The sequence below is a fragment of the Chiloscyllium plagiosum genome, unplaced genomic scaffold, assembly GCF_037043375.1.
Source record: "Chiloscyllium plagiosum isolate Xiang-an unplaced genomic scaffold, Cpla_swu_hap1 HiC_scaffold_28, whole genome shotgun sequence".
Classification (NCBI taxonomy): Eukaryota; Metazoa; Chordata; class Chondrichthyes; order Orectolobiformes; family Hemiscylliidae; genus Chiloscyllium; species Chiloscyllium plagiosum.
Window position 1 is genome coordinate 36,606,863 of NW_028270166.1, and position 19,030 is coordinate 36,625,892.

Below are 19,030 nucleotides of genomic sequence, written 5' to 3' on the forward strand. Positions count from 1 at the left end.
CTCTAAAAGTGACAATTAAACAAAAAACTTATTCATGAATCTAAGCCCTCCTTTCTCTTAACTGCTTTCTATCTTCCTCTTACTCTACAACAATATGCTGTTTCAATAAGACACTCATTAAAATTACATCAACTTAATTTCAAAATCACACAGTCAATGTCTTCTTCTATGTCTTCCCTCTTCTGGCTGCTGAGTTCTCTGGATCATCTTTCTTTTTTTACTGCAAGTGTGTTTCTCATGAAAATCTTTGATAGAGAGTTTTATAATTTCTTTGAGAGCAAGCTGTTAGATGGACAACGAACTCACCATGAGTTTCCCTCTTCACAGCAGTTGCTGACAAATTTTCAACATGTCCACATTTTATCCCACCCCCAACATCGGATCGTCTCATTGGTTCAATGTTGGCAAAACAATAAATTCAAACTTGATTGGGTTTTAGTATCCTGGGACATAATTTAAACTGATTGGTTAAATTCAAACTGTTGTCAAAACAGCAACCAAAACTGAGGTACCATTTCACAGCTAAATGTTACGTGTTTTCAATTTTCTAGTACACTCTAAGACTGCCATCTAATCATACACACAGGTGCTTGTAATCTCTCAGTTCAGAACAGAATTCACTCTCTCTTAAAGGTACAATACACACCTTCAATTTTATAACACATTGAAAGTTCACTGTTAGCTCAGTGATGTTGTGAACTTGCAGAAGCCTCAACTCTTATAATTTGTGATGGCTCAACAAATATGGGTTGGTCCTAATCACTCCCTCCGTGACTCCCTCGTCAGGTCCACACCCCCCACCAACCCAACCTCCACTCCCGGCACCTTCCCCTGCAACTGCAAGAAATGCAAAACTTGCGCCCACACCTCCCCCCTTACTTCCCTCCAAGGCCCCAAGGGATACTTCCATATCCACCACAAATTCACCTGCACCTCCACACACATCATCTATTGCATCCGCTGCACCCGATGTGGCCTCCTCTATATTGGGGAGATAGGCCGCCTACTTGCGGAACGGTTCAGAGAACACCTCTGGGACACCCAGACCAACCAACCCAACCACCCCGTGGCTCAACACTTCAACTCCCCCTCCCACTCCACCAAGGACATGCAGGTCCTTGGACTCCTCCATCGCCAAACCATAGCAACACGACGGTTGGAGGAAGAGCGCCTCATCTTCCGCCTAGGAACCCTCCAACCACAAGGGATGAACTCAGATTTCTCCAGTTTCCTCATTTCCCCTCCCCCCACCTTGTCTCAGTCAAATCCCTCGAACTCAGCACCGCCTTCCTAACCTGCAATCTTCTTCCCGACCTCTCCGCCCCCACCCCAGTCTGACCTATCACCCTCACCTTGACCTCCTTCCACCTATCGCATTTCCAACGCCCGTCCCCCAAGTCCCTCCTCCCTACCTTTTATCTTAGCCTGCTGGACACACTTTCCTCATTCCTGAAGAAGGGCTTATGCCCGAAACGTCGATTTTTCTGTTCCTTGGATGCTGCCTGACCTGCTGCGCTTTTCCAGCAACACATTTTCAGCTCTGATCTCCAGCATCTGCAGTCCTCACTTTCTCCTCGAAGATTGGTCCTAATCAATGGCTTGTTGGAAAAATTCACATGAAGACAGAATCAACTCAACTCTGACTTCTCCTTCACTCAGATAGCCTGCCCCATTGACAATTTTCACAGGTGGAGAAAGGGTTAGTGGATAATGGACCAGTTGTATTGAAGCCAAATGCCAGTAAAAAATTGGTGCTTTCTGAACAGAAGACAGAAATGAAAAATAAGGAGATCAAGTAAAAGTTTGAATGGAATTTTGTGAACCCCTCCCACCCACCACAACTGGTTTGATGGCGGGAGTGGGCATTTAACCAGGCAGGTGAGGACTTTGTCTCTTTTGCACAATAAAGAGGTCCATGGATGGAAGGCCTGTAGCTGGCCCTACCACCCTGCTGCGAACTGAGCCCCTTAAGTGGGTACTGAATGCCAATGGCAGGCAGGACCAGCTATGCAGGGAACATGACAAGCAAACCCTGTTGTGTTTGAATGCAGCTCACAGGGGTTAGCTAAAGGGAATGGAGAGAAACAGGGGATGGAGATGGACGATTGTATTGAATGATGGAGCAGGTTCAAGGGCCAAATGGCCTACTCCTGTTCCTTTTTTCTCTGTTTCTATGTCATTAAGATTCAGCTGCTATTTGTTCAGTATTTAAAGAAACTTGAATTCAATCCTTTCAAGTTGGGCTTCATTTTAGAAAGCACCCAAACAATGGAACATTAAGTATCCAGTAAACTGAGTAGCAATGCCACTTCAGTTCTGTGCATTTACTTGTCTATTGCAGAATGAATTCTGTAGTTGCAAAGATAATTCTCATCCACATGAATGAGACTGGATTGGAAAGCCCCCTCTTCAGAACTTGGTATTTTGAATGAACCACCATGGTTTGCAAGGCCTTTAAAAAAATTACTCTGCCAACTTTCACAGTGCGGTTCAACACGAATCCAGATTGTATGTCAATAGCAGCAAGCACACTGTTCAAACCACAGAGAAAAGCCCTGTGCTGAACAGCAGGTCCACATTAGAATTCACTGCTTCATTACTCTGCCGAATGAAGCTTGACACGTTTTTTATTCATGCCTTTTTTTCACTTTGTAATGATGTGAAACTCAGACTAGAGGGGGAAGGAACGGGAAAACAAAAATTGGCTCCAATCAAAATTGGTTCGAAGCTGAATGTGTCTGGCGGAGGTTTTGGAGGGCAGTGGGAAAGCAAAATGAGTTTGTACTGCTTCCAACTGAAAGGAAAGGTTAACGTTGAGAGAAGATTACATGAGGTCTGATCAGCATTTAATTAAAACGTGCAAAATGGAAGCTTTAACAAAGTTAGTTTGTTGCCAGATTGCTAAAATAATGCTCAGTTCTAAGGAAATTAAAAGTTCAGCAAGTAAATTTAATCCAGCGTGAAACATTCAGCCCACTTCAAGTCAAAAGTTTTGAAGAGTTGGGGGTTTCGAAGTATTAAAATGATTAAGAAATGTTGTCCTTTCACTTTTAGATCAGGGCCTGAATCATATTGTGATTGCACTGGAATTTGAGGTTCTTCGTAAAGTAAATCCTAATAGTTTTAAGGAAAGTTTCAGCAGGTCAGACCAGCCCAGTCAACATTTATTAATCGGGTAAAAAAAAACACGTACTACTCAGCATGATCTTCATCACAGCCTTCTGCAGAAAATGTGCATGTTGACTCGAGGCTGAGTCAGATCTGCACAGTTAATGGAAACTGTCAGCCTCCAGAGTCTAATCTTCACTAAGAAAAGTGGTCATGTCAGTGTGTTACCAAGAGAACTGTAAGTGCTCATCATACCATTGTCCATCTGGAGTTGATGCCATTACAAGAGTCCAGTAAAAAGGTTGTGGCAGGTTGAAGGGAGAAGTTCACTAATAACTATGGTTCATTGGCTTAATGGTAGCCCTCACTCACTTAGTAGCTTTGCAACCTCTAAATCAGAAAGTTATGGCTTCAAGTTTCACCCCAAGTGACTTTAGATCCAAAATGTACAATGCAGATTGAGAGACTGCTACACTATCAAATGTCTTCTCTTTTGTTTGTTGTGTTAAACTCGGATGAACCAAAAAGATCTCGGCACTATATTGAAGAAGAACACGGGAGTGCTCCCTAATGTCCATCAATCAAAATCATTAAAGCAAATTATGTGGTTATTATCATGACTATCTGTGGGACCTTGCTTGTGTGAGAATTGACTTCTGCATTTCTCACATTAAGATGGAGGCTACTTTTGAAAAATACTTCAGCTGAAACCACTTTGGGACCATCATAAAAGTTCAAGTTCTGGTAATGGAATCCATAATTAAGGATGAGCCAGGTGGGAGACATTACTAAATTGGTTGCTGGGGAACCGTTTAATGTTGGCACAAGATGGTATATATTTTGTCAGCAGGAGCATAAGACAGTAATAGAATCAGGAAACATTGCTTCATATTCAGCCTTGAATTGCTGTGCTGACCCCATCAGCTTCTGTATCAGCTCAGCAAACACAGCTTGTTTGGGTACTGGCTGAACTATTAGCTGTGAAGAGTTTTACAGCATCAGCCAAATGTCAAGATGGAAAAGTGAGTTAGCCATGAATTTCCTAAGATCTAAAACTTCTCAATCACTTAATGAACTGAAAGGTATACACGCCTGTTACCCATTTTCTCAACCAGAATTACACAGCATGGAGTCAGGAGGGAAACTATAAATTTCAGAACCAAAACTAAAAAGTAAAGTGAGTAAATCAATAAGCGTCTAGGAACCCATGTCGAATATATAATCATTGGCATATAATCATTGATGTGCAATCATTGGCATGAGAGATCATCAAAACACACAGAACAAGCAACAATTACATGGTCTATCAAACCTACTACTTCCACAGCTTGTACATCTACTCTAGTATTGACTGCTACCCTACTCATTTAATCTCTTTCCACACACTCCAAACAATCTATCCATGATTCAATGCCACTCATTTAATATGTTTTGATCTATAATCCATCTCAGTTAAGGAATCCATCCTATCCATTTAATCTCCTGTGATGTAGTTTTGCATAAGTGCTTTCTGATCTTTATGGCAACATTCACAATATCCTCACAGCACCATTACCTAATCTAAGTAAACTGTTTTCAAGCAAGGCACACACAAGCCAGAAAAGAAATAAAACCATTGCATCCCAGTATTATTTGATGGTCTTTGCATATAGCTATCAAAATCTGCAGTCCTACTCTAGCCCAGTATTCAACAGTTTAGAAAAGAGTTCATTGTGCCAGGTGTTTTCTTGGGAATCTGCCTCATCTCTGCAATGCCTGTGCACTATAGTATGAGCGGGCTGAATTGTACAAGTCGTAAATTTATTAATTCACTCCTTGGTCTGTGATGAGTTATCTCATTTCAACTTCTGCATCTATCTTCAGCAACCCTCGGGTTAGGGTGTAAAAATCAGCCAATGATTCCACTATTTAGGACTGCTCACTGCAAATTCATGGAGAAAGTGTGGACTGCAGATGCTGGAGATCAGAGCTGAAAATGTGTTGCTGGAAAAGCGTAGCAGGTCAGGCAGCATCCAAGGAGCAGGAGAATCGACGTTTCGGGCATGAGCCCTTCTTCAGGAAGGGCTTCTTCCTGAAGAAGGGCTCCTGCCCGAAACGTCGATTCTCCTGCACCTTGGATCCTGCCTGACCTGCTGCGCTTTTTCAGCAACACATTTTCAGCGCTGCAAATTCATGTTTGGACACAGGTTGAGATTAGCGTGAACTCCTACAATCAAATAGCTTACCAAAGCTTACACATAAAGATGTGCTGCTTGGTTGGATATTCTGTGGAACCATATCTGAGCAGATGGTAATACATTCAGGAGAGTGGATGAAACAAACTTTGTTGCATTTTGTGCAACTGTCATACCAAAGAAAAGAGAAGAAACATTACTGCAACAAATCTCGCAATGCGTTTCATTAGCTGCACAGTTTTGGAGCTTGTTCAAGGTGCGATCTGTATACTGTACTATGTTTTCTCTATATCAGACTGTAGAATTAATGACATTGTCCAATGTTGTTTCTAAAGGAGCTGCATCGGTACTCGTGACCCATACTGTGGCTGGGTTGGAGATGGAGTGTGTGCATACTTGGAACCAGGAACCAGGTAGAATCACGTGAACATTTGTGGTTTGAACTGTGTTTCAGAATGGGAGGGATTCACTGTTGGATGGTGCACATCCCAAATCAATCAGACTGGCCTGTTACGATAATGTTTTAAGGTCACTTTCCTCCACAACGTATGGCCGCTCCGTAAAATTTCCAGAGACAAAACATTTTAAAATGTGTTCAAAATGTACAACTTATCCATAGTCTTTATTTTACATTAGAGTTTCCACGTTTCCAATTCAAGTTTTGGAGTGGCTGTTATGTGTTTCAGAATTCCTTCAGTTTATCATGATAAGTTAATATAATATTTAATATAGGCAGTGGATCAGTTAGTCCATGTCAGGATACAAGTTTGCATCTTTTGGCTGAGATAGTGCATACCTTTTGGCTTGTTCAGTTGACTGAGATCCTTCTTCTGTCTTCCTAGTGCTGTACACGGGAATATTGTTAGCTACCACTCCTGTCGGGACCAGTGACATGCCTGAATTCTAATTAGCTTGCCAATGCATGCATAGCACATAATCAGTCTCAGATTTGCTTGTGGTATGTGTTCAACTTATAATTGGTTTCTTAAGGGTATCTCACTTCCTATTGTCTTCTGACTGGTTCACTAAGGAGTCACCCACTTACAGGACCATCCTTGTCCTGAAAACTTTTCCCTGTTATTTTACTAACTTAACAGATCTACACAAATAATGAAGAATCACTAAATATTTTGTGTCTGTAGGGTTTGTAGTTGTCATTTGATAATGATTAATATTATGCCCACTAATTGATGTATTTAAATGCAAATTTGTAATCTTTCGTATGTTCAACCTAATCTAGGATCAATTATAAAGTTGCCAATAGAGAAGGTAATAATGTATTGTTACCCAAATTAGGCATGAAGTGTTAAATGTTTCTTGTTGCCCCCCCTGCAGTATTCCATTTGAACAAGATGTCGAGCATGGAAATACAACACACCTGGGTGACTGTGAAGGTAAGTTATTGCTGGACATCGATGAGATTTTAAAATGAATTGCTTTACCCCTAATGTCACCATGAGGCAACAAACTGTCCTATTTGATAGTGAGCAACACATATCTTGAATGTCTAGGTGTGGTCTCTCAAAGATTAGCCAAGTGCTTTATCCTAGGAAACCTTGAATATCAGTAAGGGTTGTACCTCAGTCATTAGAAAATGCCACTCTGTTATTTCACTGGATGTTGAAGGTATTCGATATTGTTCCAAAATGGTGGACTGATGGTAGCATGGATCTTGTAGCTGCTCCTGAGATTCAAGCTCATTTCGAGATTTATTTCTGGATTTCTCACGGTTGCTACATTTCAGTAATTTGAAGTTTTTATTTTGATTCATTCTTAGTTGTTTTATACTCAAAATCTCAACAACTAACTTAAAAAAAGCATTCTTTTCTAAACTGAGTTATGTCAACAAATCTTTTGGAGAGGCCTATAAGTTGATTTTTTTCTCCCTAAAGTTATACACCAAAACATTTTTTTAACATCGCGAAAGTTTCTTTTTAAATTGAGGAGGAGAGTTTTTTAAAACACACTTATGTTTATGGAGTTTTTGGAGAGGCCTACATGCAGACAGCTCTGGGGTAAGATTTTTTTAATCAGAAAATTTAAAGCTGTCTGGTGGACCACTTGCTGCATTAGTGGTGCTGGAAAAGCACAGCAGTTCAGGCAGCATCCGAGAGCAGTAAAATCGACGTTTCGGGCAAAAGCCCTTCATCAGGAATACAGGCAGAGTGCCTGAAGGGTGGAGAGATAAATTTTTTTTTATCCCTCCACCCTTCAGGCACTCTGCCTGTATTCCTGATGAAGGGCTTTTGCCCAAAACGTCGATTTTACTGCTCCTCGGATGCTGCCTGAACTGCTGTACTTTTCCAGCACCACTAATCCAGAATCTGGTTTCCAGCCTCTGCAGTAATTGTTTTACCTAGTGGACCACTTGAGCAGGAATTTTTTTGAAATTCGATTATTCAGCTAAGTGGTTGATTTTATTTAAGATTTATTTTATTTATTATTTTTGCAGGCTTAATAGTAACTCTGTGGATAAAGAAAGGTTGTTTATTTTATATATAAGGTGCTATTGTAGGTTGTTTCATTTTTCGGCTTATTGTCATTGAGCGTTAGATGGCTAGTAGATTTAGAGAAGTGATTACACAGCAGGAGCAGTCAGATAGATGGATGACTGTCAGGAAGGGTAAGAAGGTGGTTCAGAAGTCTCCTGTGGCTATTCCTCTCTCAGATAGTTACTCAGTTTTGGGTACTGTTGAAAGGAATAGTCTCTCAGGAGAAAATAGAAAAAATAATTAGATCTTGGGCACTAAGAATGAATCTTACGTTAAGTGGGATTTGACAAACTTTAAAAGAATAATTGCTCTCAGGGACTCTCCTGTCAAAGACACAGTAGATTCTGCAGCATTGAGCATGAATCTGCCAGGATTAACAGCATCTCAAGACGTTTGAAGTATATTGTTAAAGGAAAGATTAAGAAACTGGAAGTTATTGTACACATTGGTAGGGATGACTTGGTTAAGGGAAAGATTAAGACTTCACAGAGTGAATATAACAGGTTAGGTAGAAGCTTAAAAACAACAGAACCTCAAAAGTAAGAATCTCTGGTTTACCCCTTCCCCCCCAACCCCCAGTGCAAACTTCAAATGATGTAAAGAATAAAAGGACAAACAAGATAGACTCAGGGCTGAAGAGGCAACATAATGTTCAGGGATTCAGATTCTTGGATCATTGGGATGTCTTCTGGGGCAGAAGAAATCTATTCAAAAAGGATGGGTTTCACGTGTACTGGAAAAGGTCCAATATCCTAGCATGAAGATTTGCTAATCTATTAAGGGAGGAGATCCAAGATGGTGACGGTGTGAGATCTGCTGTGCTGGGCTCTGTGCTATACCCCCAGGCAAGGTGGATCTTTACCCCCCTCAACCACCCATTAACCACCCCTAGGAGAAATATCGATAATTTAAAGTTATTGAACATCTAAAGCTGATAAAATTGTGATTTGACAGCTGTAAGATCAGGATGAAGGCAAATAAAGGAAAAAGGGCAAAAGGAGTCCAGGAGGCAGGGAACTCCCCTCCTCTGCCAGGGGAGTCTATAGCCATTGTTCAAACTCGTGGGGTGCCCCCTTTGGATTTAATAGGGCAGCGACATTTGCTCTCAGAGTTTGCCAAATTCCGAGAAAAGATTGAAGCAGCGATGGAGCCGATATCTGCCATTCAAAGAAGCGTGAGCTGGAGATTCAAACACTGGACTGAAGAGTGGAAGCAGTGGAACAGAGGACCACAGCATCGGAGACCACGGCAAAGGGAGGAAGGATCCGAATGCTGGAAGAACAGATTCGGGTCCTTCAGGAACAAGTGGACGACCTGGAAAATAAAAGTAAAAGAAAAATCTTACGGCTCGTGGGTCTCCCAGAGTGCGGGGAAGGTGAGGACATCGTTGGGTTCTTGGAGAAATGGCTCCCGAACTTCCTAAGGCTGGAGGTGAGTGTGGGCCTGGTGAGTGTGGAGCAGGCCCACCAGATCACAATACTCAGGTCCAACCAGACCCGCGCCCCCACCCAATCCTGGTGCGATTCCAGTACAATAAAGAAAAACAGTTAGTGATTGAAACAACAAGAAGACTGGGAAGAGATCCACAGGCTTCAATATACAATGGCTCAAGTTTTTTCAACACTTCTCAGGAGCCATAATTAAGAAGAGAAAGGCATTTGATGAAGTTAAGAGAAAATTAACAGATCTGAACATTCAATATTCCTAGAGGTACCCGGCAGTGTTGCATTTTGCTCACAGAGGGATGGTACATAATTTTGATTTGGCAGAAAAAGCAAAGGACTTTGTGAACTCTTTGAAATAAAGGACTCGGGTCAGGACAGGGGCAGTGAGGTGGGGAAGAGGGAGGGGCACCATTACAGACAATGGTACAGTTTTTCTTTACTTTTTTCTGCCCCTTTTTTATTTCTCTATCCCCTTTTTTGGTTGTCGGTTTTATAGCTTTTGTACTGCCTTGGTGTAAAACCTGATTTATTAAACTTTTTGGTCAGTTGGTTATTGTCTGGGGTTTTTATTTTGCTGCTGTCCTTTTTAGGATTGGGGGTGGCAATATCTGTGGTTAAGATGTATGGAGAAGAGGTATGGAGGGGGGAGGGTGGGTGTCCATTGTTAACTCTCAGAATGTAAATATATGTTTCCTTTATCTGTGCATTGCCTGGGACTGGGGCGTGGCTTCTGCTGGAAGGAGCCAGGATGGTAGCATGGATTGGGAGGAGTGCTCCCTATGGGCAAGGGGGGAGATCTCTAGAGAACTGGTGTTTCTTTGGGTGTATGTTTATGTTAAATGTAGTGGTTAGTTTTTTTTAGTTATAGTAGCTTTTATAGGAGTAGTTTTTAGAGTTTATAGAGTTAATGTCTTCTTCGCTCGCTGTTCCTCAGATAAGCTTCCTCCTCTTGGGAAACCACGGACTGCCCGAATGACCATGGGTAATGATCTGTTTAGGTGGTGCACCTGGAATGTAAAAGGGAGCCATTCCCCCATTAAAATAAAGAAGGGGCTGTCAAGCCTTAGGAAGGAAAGGGTTGACATCGCCCTGCTGCAGGAGATGCATTTAACCGATAAGGAACATCTGAAACTGCAGCAGGCGGGGGGTTATAATGGGGTATTCTTCTCCTCCTTTTGCGAAGAAGGAACATCCCATTCCAGGTAACTGAGCAAATTAAGGATGAACATGGACGGTTCATCATGCTTAAAGCTCTAATACATGGAGAAGAGTATGGCATCCTGAATGTTATTGTCCCCGGCGCACCCTTTTAAATTTCTAATTGATGCAGTTGCTAATTTAGTGAATCTTGGGGTGCACCGCACAATCATAGGAGGGGGTTTTAACCGCCTAATGGATCCCGGGGTAGACAGAATGCCAAGAGGCCTGACAAGGTCGCCCGCACAATCTGGACAGTTGGTGGACATGGATGAGGAACTGGGATTAATGGGTGTGTGGAAGCATCTCCATCCTAATGGAAGAGACTTTACTTTTTATTCCAACCCATACAAGTGCCACACGCTAATTGACATGTTCCTTATGCTGTTGGTCTGTTTGGACAGAACATTGGCTTGCAAAATTAGGAATATAACTATCTTGGACCCTACGCCAATGTATTTAGATGTTAAAATCAAGGCTGGTGGAATAGATGTACGGCACTGGCATGTGGACCCATTCCTGTTAAGGGATAGCAAATTTGTTGAGTACATCACAAGAGAGTTCGGGGCCTTCTGGGAATCAACTCGGGTACGGCCAGTAATCTGGCAATACTTTGGGAGGCCACTAAGGCATATAGACGAAGCCTGATCATTTTGTATTCAACCACTAGAAGGAAGCAGAGGGAGGAGGAAGCAGAGGGAGGAGCTGGAGGCCCATCTGAAGGTAGCTGAGGAAATATATTATAATAGGCCTTCATTGGTCAAGCTGCAGCGGGTCACAGCTCTCCGGGCTACTCTCGACTCAGTACACACACAGGTGGCAAAAAAAGGTCTCCTTTGCTATATAAAGATTGTTTGAATTTGGAGATAAGCCAAGTAGATATCTGGCTAGAAAGAAAAATGCTTCCCAATCCTTTGTGTCTTTTAGAGCGAAGGCTGGCACAGCTACCCGCGAGTTGAATAAGGTCAATGTTAGATTTAGGGAATACTTTGCAGAGTTATACCGGTCAGAGGGCAGCGAAGATGGTGCAGCGAGCATGCAGTCCTTTTTTGAGAACCTGGACCTCCCCAGTATAAACACTGTTAAATGTGCCTATGACGATACAAGAGGTGCAGGAAGCAATAAAGCATCTCCAGGGTGGCAAAGCACCGGGGCCAGATGGATTCCCGAGTGAGTTTTATAAGGGATTCGTAAATGCATTGGTGGAGCCACTTTTGAGGATGTGTATACACAGAATTGTCTTCCACCCTCTCTTCAGGAGGCTAATATCTCCTTCATTTTAAAGAAGGGGAAAGATACCGAAGAACGTGCTTTGTACAGATCAATTTTGTTGTTGAATGGAGACTTTAAAATCCTGTCAAAGGTAATGACCCTGAGGTTGAAAAAGGTATTGCCCTATATTAGAAAAGAAGATCTGATGGGTTTTATCAAGGGCCGTAGCTCCTCCAACCATATCAGAAGGGTACTTAACATACTGCAGGTATGCCAGCAAAGATTGATCCCGGGTTTGGTGGTCTCCCTCTACGCGGAAAAGACGTTTGACAGGTAAAATGGCCGTACCTGTTTGGGGTCCTAGAATGCTTTGATCGGGGGAGCTTTTGCTAGGTGAGTGGCCATGCTGTATAATGATCCTAAGGCAGCAGTCATCCCAAACGGTACTAAGTCAGATAACTTTAGTATTGGGAGAGGCAGCCGACAGGGATGTCCTCATTCACCGCTGATATTTACCTTGGTAACTGAGCCGTTAGCTGCAGCTATCAGGAGGGACCCAGAAATAGTGGTACCAAGAGTGGGAATGGGGAGCATAAGATCACCCTATACACTGATGATGTCCTTTTGTTCTTGGCCAATCCAGAGAAATGCATTCCCCAGTTGATTCAAAAAATGTATTTATTTGGCAGTTTTTCCCAATACAGGATCAACTTCCCAAAATCGGAAGCCACGTCAGTGGGGGTATTAGTGGAGGTGCCTGATCTGAAGGATGGAATGCAGTTCCTATTTAGATGGTCATCAGAAAGTTTTTTGTATTTGGGAATTTTTTATTACCCCTTGCTTCCACCATCTGTATAAAGCTAACTATGCACAACTATTGGAGAGGATAAAACAGGATTTTCAGCGGTGGGAGGAGTTACTGTTGTCATGGTTAGGCCGAATAGCCCTGATTAAAATGAATGTTCTTCCTCGCCTGTTGTACCCCATGCGAATGCTCCCGTTGTTGCTACCCAGACAAGTATTACAGAGGCCCAATGGTTGGCTAGGGTCCTTCATTAGGGGCTGTCACAGGCACTCCCTAATTAAATTTACTAAATGCAGCTCCCGGAGGGTGAGGGGGTGGACCTTCCGGACTTGAAGAGATATCAAATAAATGGCCTGTTAGCATATGTGGGTGACTGGGATTCAGGGTCGATTTGGCTTGATATTGAAGCCTCACAGTCAAGGTGTCCCCTAGTTAATCTATTCATGGATAAGATGAAAACCGTGACTGAGCAGCGTAAGAGCCCAATCACTTTGAAAACGGTGAGAGCTTGAAAAATAATGAGGCAAGACGAGGATAATTGGCTTAAGACCTCACCATTTACCCCATTGGCGGGAGGCCCAGGATTTAAACCTGGGTCAATGGACGCCGGCTTTAAGGCATGGGAGACTAAGTGTATCTCTTGTTTGGGAAATTTATTCAAGGGGGAGGTCTTAGCCAACCAAGTCAGAAATATGGATTGTCTAATAGGGACCTTTTCTGGTACTTTCAGATAAGGGATTATATACAGAGGAGGACCACATTCCTGGCTCAGCCTTACAAGTCAGACGTGGAGAAAAGAGTGTTCCGGTGCACGGGCGCTCTTTCGGTTAGTACTCTGTATCATTTACAGAAAGGGCGTGCCTTAGGAGATGTGGAGAGACTCTATAGGACTTGGAATCGGCAACTAGGAGAGGATATTTCACTGGAAACATGGGAAGATATATGGGAAAATGTAAAGAAAATCTCAATATGTACAAAGCACAGGCCATGCAATTGAAGATTTTACACAGGGCCCTTATGGCACCAGAGAGGCTAGCTGAGTTCAGGAGAGGAGCGTCTCCAAGGTGTCCCAAATGTAAAATTAGCATAGGCATTCTTACACACTGCGTTTGGTCATGTTGTAAGATCCAGAGATACTGGAGTGCCATAGTAAGGGAGCTGAAGGAAATCCTGGGAACTGAAGTCAAGGTGGACCCGGTCTTTCTTCTTCTGGGGTTGCCAGACTTGCCCTCTCTGGGGGAACACGGGAAGAGACTGTGTAACATTCTCACTCACTGCCCGAGGGAGAACATTCTCATGAATTGGATGTCGAAAAAAAACCCAGGTCTTTAGGGGGTGGCGCAGGCTGGTGATGGAGCATCACCCCCAAGATTACCTCGCAAATATGGTGCACCATAAAATGGAGCAGTTTTGTAAAACATGGTGGCCCTTTTTAAATTATATAGACACAGACTTATTGGCAATATTAATTGGGGCCGTGATCTAGCCATGGGAGTCAGTTTGGGCACCTGTGGGGCCCTAAAAAGAGGAAGCTGAGGGAAAAAAAATACAAGTACACCGACTGGTCCTTTCAAGGATAGGAGCTCTAGTGGAGGTGTGGTAAATGAAACAGAATAAAGTAATGTGATATAATTTAATTTAAGCTCATTTGAATTCAACTTAATTTAATTTTTATTTAATTTTATTACAGTTAAGTTTGAGTAGATATGTTTGTTCTGGTAGAATAGCAGGTAGTTTATTATTAATATTAATGTGATATGACACTGTTTTCCTACCTCTATCTTTTGGTATTTTGGTGTTATTTTTTATATATAGTTGCTTTGTAAAAGATTTGAAAATGTTTTTGATAAAAGGAGTTTGCACATTCTCCCTGTGTCTGCGTGGGTTTCCTCCAGGTGCTCCAGTTTCCTCCCACAATCCAAAGATGTGCAGGTCAGGTGAATTGGTCATACTAAATTGGCCCATAGTGTTAGGTGCATTAGTTGGAGGGAAATGGGTCTGAGTGGGTTACTCTTCGGAGGGTCGGTGTGGACTTGTTGGGCCGAAGGGCCTGTTTCCACACCGTATGGAATCTAATCTGAATTGCAACTCTTTTAGGGGTGGCACGGTGGCTCAGTGGTTAGCACTGTTGCCTCACAGCGCCAGGGACCCGGGTTTGATTCCCATCTTGGGCAACTGCCTGTGTGGAGTTTGCACATTCTCCCCTGTCTGCGTGGGTTTCCTCCGGGTGCTCCGGTTTCCTCCCACAGTCCAAAGATGTGCAGGTCAGGTGAACTGACCATACTAAATTGCCCATAGTGTTAAGTGCGTTAGTCAGGGGTAAATATAGGGTAGGGGTCTGGGTGAGTTGCTCTTCGGAGGGTCAGTATGGACTTGTTGGACTGAAGGGCCTGTTTCCATACTGTAGGTAATCTAATCCAAAAATACTTATTTAAAACATTCTATTAAGGGATACTGTAAACTGTTGGCAGGGGTGGGTGTGGTGGGGGATGGGGGGGGAGGTAGTGGAAGGAACCTAAGTAGCAGAGTAAATAGAAAGATAGATGAGAATGGTTTTGAATTCGAAAAGATTTTGTTACTTGGAAAAGACAGACGAGCAAGTCAGAGAACAAAGTAACTCTGAAGAATTAAGCTGCATTTATTTCAACCTTAATATTTTACTAATCTTACAGACTAGGCTGATAAACTCAGAGCATGGTGGGAACATGAGATTGGGGCATCAAAGCTATTAGAGTAACCAGACTGAGGGATTGACAGGAGAAAGTGATTACTGCAGATGCTGGAGATCAGAGTCAAAAAGTGTGGTGCTGGAAAAGCACAGCCGGTCAGGCAGCATCCGAGGAGCAGGCGAGACGACATTTTGAGCATAAGCTCTTCGTCAGGAATGATTGACAGGACAAGCAGCTCAATGTTTTGGGTTTCAGATACTATAGGACGGATAGAAAAAGAGGGAAAAGAGGAGGGGAGTGGTGTTTTTGATTATAGAAAACATTACTGCTGTAACTAGAGAAGATACTTCCGAAAAATCGTCTAGCAAAAATACATGGGTCAAAACTAGAATAAAAAAGGGAATGATCGTCTTGATGGGATTATACTATAGGCCCATCACCCCAATAGTCAGAGGGAAATTGAGGAGCAAATATGTAGAGATATCTCAGATGTATGTAAGAATAATAAGGTTGTAATAGTAGGTGATTCTAATTTTCCAAACATTGACTGGGACTACTATGGGTGTTGAAGGCTTGCATGGTGAAAAATTTGTTAAATATGTTCAAGAAAATGTTCTTTATCAATGTTCCTTCTAGAGAAGGAGCAAAACCTAATCTTCTCTTGGGTAATAAGACTAGGGGAACACTTTGGGTCTGGTAATCATAATTCTATTTGTTTTCAAATAGTTATGGGAAAGGTTAAGGCTTCCATAAAAATTAAAGTTTTTAATTGGAGTAAGGCAAATTTTATTGGTATGAGACAAGAACTTTTAAACATTGATTGTAGTATACTGTTCACAAGTAAAGGGACATCTGATAAGACGGAGGCTTTCAACAGTGGGATAACGAGAGTCATGTTCGAGTGAAAGGTAAGGCTGGTAGGATTAGGGAACAATGGATCAATAAAGATATTGAGGTTCTAATCAAGAATAAAAAAGCATCATATACTAGATATAAACAATAGGGTTCAAATGAATTTCTTGAACAGCATAAAGAGTGTAGGGGCATTCTTAAGTGGGAGATTGGGAAAACAAAGAGAGGATATGAGGATATAAGAGGATATAAGGTTAAAGATAATGCAAAGAGATTCTACAAGTGCATTAAGAGCAAGCAAGTATCTAGAGCGAGAGTACAACCACTTGAAGATCAAAGACTCGTCTTTGTGTTGAACCTCAGAGGATGACAAAGATATTAAATTAATATTTCACATCAGTTTTTACTGTGGAGGAAGAAATGGAGGCCAGAGAACTTGGGGAAATAAATATTGATGTTTTGAAAACAGTTCACATTACAAAAAAAGTAGTACTGGAGTTCTTAGAAAATGTAAAGATGGATACATTTCCAGGACCTGATATAGTGTACCCCCGGACTATGTGGCAAGTTAGAGAAGAAATTGCAGGGCCTCTTGCAGAAATATTTGTATCATCTACAAATATGGATGAGGTGCTGAATGACTGGAGAGTGGCTAATGTTTTGCCTTTGTTTAAGTAAAGATGTAAGGAGAGCCCTGGGAACTATCGACCTGTGAGTTTGACATCGGTGGTGGTTAAATTGTTGAAAGTGATTCTAAAAGACAGACTTTATATGCATCTGGAGAGGCAAGGAATGGTTTCGTTGCAGGGAAATTGTGTCTTACAAACTTGATTCACTTTTATGAAAAAATAAACAAGAAGATAAGAAAAAAGAACAAAGAACAATACAGCACGGGAGCAAGCCCTTCAGCCCTCCAAGCCTAGTCATGAGTTCAAGGTGCGAGAGGAAAAGTTTAAGGGAGATATGCGTGGAAAGTTCTTTTTGCAGGGGGTTGGGTGCTTGGAATGCATTGCCAGGGCAGTTGGTAGAGGCAAGCATGATGGCAGCATTTAAAATGTATCTAGACAGATATATGAATGGGCAGAGAGCAGGGGGATAGCGATCCTTAGAAAATAGGCAATAGATGTAGATAGAGGATCTGGTTTGATGCAGGCTTGAAAGGCCAAAGGGCCTGTTCCTGTGCTGTAATTTTCTTTTTCTTTATTCTTTGCACCAACACATTTTGCCCTTCCATACTAAAACTGTCCTCACTTATAGGATCCTTATCCCTCTATTCCCTTCCTATTCATAACTTGGTCCAGGTGTTTTTTGAATGCTGCTATTGTGTCTGCTTCCACCACTTCCTCTGGCAGCATGTTCCAGGCACTAACCACCCTTTGTGTGAAAAACTTGCCTCACACATCACTCTTAAACATCTTGCCTATCCCACAACTTGAACCTGTGTCCCATAGTAACTGACCCCTCCACCCCAGGAAAAAGCCTCTAAATTTCCATTTTATCCATGCCATTCACAATCTTATAAACTTCAATCTTATAAACTTCCTCAACCACCTGCATTCCAGTGAAAACAAACCCAGTCTGTCCAACTTTTCTTCATAGCTAAAATCCCCCCTACCAAGCAACATCCTGGTAAAACTTCTCTATACCCTCTCCAAAGCATCCACATCCTTCTGGTAGTGTGATGACCAAAACTGTATGCAATATCCAAGGGTGGCCTAACTAAAGCTCTTTAAAGCTGCAGCATAAATTTGTCTATCCTTATGCTCAGTGTCCCTTCCAATGGAGGCAAGCATGCCATAGGCCTTTTTTACTACCTGATCTACCTGCACTGCTAACTTCATGATCTGTAGACCTGCACTCCCACATCAATACTCCTAAGGGTTCTTCCATTCACTGTGTAATTTCCAGCTGTATTTTACCTTCCAAAATGCATCACCTCACATTTGTCTTGATTAAACGCCATCTGCCATTTTTCTACCCATGCCTCCAACTGGTCTCTTTCCTATTTTAGTCTCAGACAATCCTTCTCACCACCTGCAACTCCACCAATTTTTGTATTGTCGACAAACTTACTAATTAGACCAGCCACATTTTCCTCCAAGTAATTTATGTACACCACAAACAACAGAGGTCCTAGCACTGATCCCTCTGGAACACCACTAGTCACAGCCCTCCATTCCAAAAGGTATCCTTCCACCGTTAGCCTCTGTCGCCTATGATTAAGCCAGTTCTGTATCCATCTTGCCAGCTCACATCAATACCATGTGACTTCACCCTTTGTACCAATCTGCCATGAGAGATCTTGTTCAAGGCTTTACTGAAGTCCATGTGGATACCATCAACTGCTTTTCCCTCATTAATAATTTTTGCCAGCTCCTGAAAAAACTCTATCATGTTAGTGAGGCACGATCTCCCATACACAAAACCAGGCTGTCTATTGCTAATAACTCCATTTGCTCCTAAATGTGTATAGATTCTTGTCCCTGAGAATCTTTTCCAATAATTTCCCTACCACTGACGTGAGGCTCACAGGTCTGGAATTTCCTGGATTATCCCTGTTACCCTTGTTAAACAATTGGACAACATGGGCTATTCTCCAGTCCTCTGCAACTTCACCTGTGGATGAAGAAGATACAAAGATGCTCCAGCAATTTGTTCTCTTGCCTCCCTCAATATTCTGGGTTAGATCCCATCAGGTCCTGGGGACTTAGCTACCTTGATACTTTAAGATGCATGACACCTCTTCCTTTTTAACAACAACTTGGCTTAAAAATTCAACACTCCCTTACCCGAGATCATCTTCCACCAATTCCTTCTCTTTGGTGAATAATCACAGAAAGTATTGTTTTACATTTTGGTAAAACAAAGACAAGTGTTATACAATTAAAAGTATGGCCTTGGGCAGTGTTCCAGAACAGAGAAATCCAAGGGTTCTGGTACATAATTCTTTGAAGTTTGCTTTACATATAGATGGAGTGGTTAAGAAGGCATTTAGCATGCTTGTTTTCATTGCTCAGACCTTTGAGTATAGAAATGGATGTTATACAGGATGAGGTTGTACATGATGTTGGTGAGA

At 42.1% G+C, this 19,030-nt stretch overlaps 1 protein-coding gene across 4 annotated transcripts in view; it reads left to right on the forward strand.

Moving 5' to 3' along the window:
• sema6bb (sema domain, transmembrane domain (TM), and cytoplasmic domain, (semaphorin) 6Bb) overlaps positions 1-19,030 on the forward strand; it is a 554,928-nt gene that overhangs the window by 522,702 nt on the left and 13,196 nt on the right. For 3 of the 4 annotated variants that reach the window (XM_043720975.2, XM_043720976.2, XM_043720978.2), the window contains 3 exons: positions 5,618-5,695; positions 6,618-6,676; positions 13,164-13,259. In XM_043720975.2, coding sequence (XP_043576910.2) covers positions 5,618-5,695; positions 6,618-6,676; positions 13,164-13,259 — 233 coding nt within the window. The remainder of the gene's footprint in view (positions 1-5,617; positions 5,696-6,617; positions 6,677-13,163; positions 13,260-19,030) is intronic. The other variant, XM_043720977.2, reaches the window with a different exon arrangement.